Source organism: Nanorana parkeri, unplaced genomic scaffold (genome assembly GCF_000935625.1).
Source record: "Nanorana parkeri isolate BGI_ZX_2015 unplaced genomic scaffold, ASM93562v1 scaffold1274, whole genome shotgun sequence".
Lineage (NCBI taxonomy): Eukaryota > Metazoa > Chordata > Amphibia > Anura > Dicroglossidae > Nanorana > Nanorana parkeri.
Genome location: NW_017307542.1, coordinates 313883 through 315858, shown reverse-complemented (window position 1 = coordinate 315858; position 1976 = coordinate 313883). Strand labels below are relative to the sequence as shown.

Below are 1976 nucleotides of genomic sequence, written 5' to 3'. Positions count from 1 at the left end.
AGACAGTTCACTAACACTGGGTGTATCTTTTACTCTATCTTTTTGAATTCCAGAAGCTTTCTGTTGTTCCGCAATGTATAATATAAAACTTACTGTATTCAAACAGGAAACATTATTACCCCTCCCTGTGTACTTCCCGGTGAGTGTGGCCTGGTAGTTCACAGGAATGGCAGGTAATCTTTCCTTGTGCTGTTTTCTTTTTTTAACATGTTCTGTGGAGTCTGTACACAGTAGCACTGGAATGAAGGCTTCACCATCTTGAGATGTATACATCCAGTTGTTTAAACATCACCCAGCTCTACATTTTCACAATTTGGGAGAAATCCTTCCTTAAATAAGCCTGAGAGGTTTTTTTCTTATATAAATTCTGGAAAAGTAAACTTAGGACAATGTTTGTTATCAGAAAGAGAATCATATCACTCAACCAGAATAAATCATTTTCTTATTTTCTTCTTGAAAGTCTTTGTTCCTGCTTTTTTGTTTTCCAAGAGTAGAACAGTAGGTGGATAGAAAACCAGTCTCTAAATTAAAAGAGGCTTTCCCACTGTCTATGTACAAGCACACTTTGGCATTGAGTTCCCCAAAAATAAATAGGTGGCCTACTTCTTGTGTACATCTTCATGCCGTATGATTTTGTATGTTATCCAGTAAAAGATGTTAAAAATGAGGAAAGCCAGAGGAAAGGCAGCACGAGATATTGTATCAATCCGTTTCGCTCGGTCAACAAACTTCTTCCTGATGGATTCTGCATCTTTCGGTGGGGGAGGGGGTAAAACAGGCGGGGGTGCTTTTACTGCTGTGCCATCCTTGACTGGTAGGCAATGGCCCATTCCATATCCACTGAAGTTGAACCTGCTCTCACGGACTGCGTCATCTTCCTGAAAATAGAGAAGACATTATGAAAATATTTCCAATGTTTTTAGTATTTGTTCTTGTTAAAAAGACAATTTTAGTTTTTTAGGTACTTTTAAGAGCATACGTTAATAGATCCAGATCAATTTAAATAAAAATATTGTTTTAATTGTTTTGTTATGTATCCTATATTTATGCATAATAGAAATCTGTTTTTCATTCTTCCTCCATCAACCTCTTGACTGGAAGTCTTTCTGTACTCATCCTCAACTCTGCATGATTAAACTCTTGATTTCAATATGTGGGTTTCAGACAAGGCCCCTATCCGCAGACTCCCACAACCACTGGGCCAGGGTTGTGGGGAAGAGGCCCTTTAATCCTCATTAATCCTCATTAACATGGGGACCCAGCACAATGTTAAGGGCACGTGGCCTGGTATAGTGGAGAAGAAGGGGGGCGCATTATCGCCCCCCCCCCCCTTTCTTGCTCTGCCAGACCGCTGCTTGGATCAAGGGTCTGGTAGAAATTTTTAGGGGAGACCTCATGGCAAAAAAAAAGTATGGGGTCCCCCTAAAATTCCTATCAGACCCAAAGGTTCTGGTAGGAATTTGGGAGGGGGGAGCCCACGCCGTTATTTTTTTTTATTTTCACATTTAACAACATACTAAACTCCATCCCAATAGATTCAAATAGATTCGAATTCCGTAAATGAAAACTTCAGACTATGTGAATTTAATGGCTACCCTTGAGGCAATAACTATGTGTGTGAAATTTCCTTACAACCACTGATCTCTCCTATGCCTAAAAAAGCATACGTTTGCTAGTATTTTTTATTTTTATTTTGTATCAACATAAGTGCAGTCCTATTTGTTCATGTCTTCTTTTATTATTTTACTTTCTAGTTAGTAGTACTGATTGTGTTGGTGCTTTATTGTCTCTCCTATATTCCTATATTTGAATTTTAAGCTCTTACAAAGCAGGGCCCTCCTAATCCTCTTGTATGGAATTATATTGTAACTGTACTGCGTATCATTATTTTGTAAAGCTGTGCAAACTGTTGGAGATATATACAATCTGTATTAAAATAATAATAATATTATTAATAATAATAATAATAATAATAA

The 1976-nt window shown here is 37.6% G+C and overlaps 1 protein-coding gene across 2 annotated transcripts in view; it reads right to left on the bottom strand.

The window, feature by feature from the left end:
- Positions 1–359: 359 nt before the first annotated feature.
- GLRA2 (glycine receptor alpha 2) overlaps positions 360–1976 on the bottom strand; it is a 136482-nt gene continuing 134865 nt past the window's right edge. For both annotated transcript variants that reach the window (XM_018569015.1, XM_018569016.1), the window contains exon 9: positions 360–878. In XM_018569015.1, coding sequence (XP_018424517.1) covers positions 600–878 — 279 coding nt within the window. In that variant the 3' untranslated portion in view covers positions 360–599. The remainder of the gene's footprint in view (positions 879–1976) is intronic.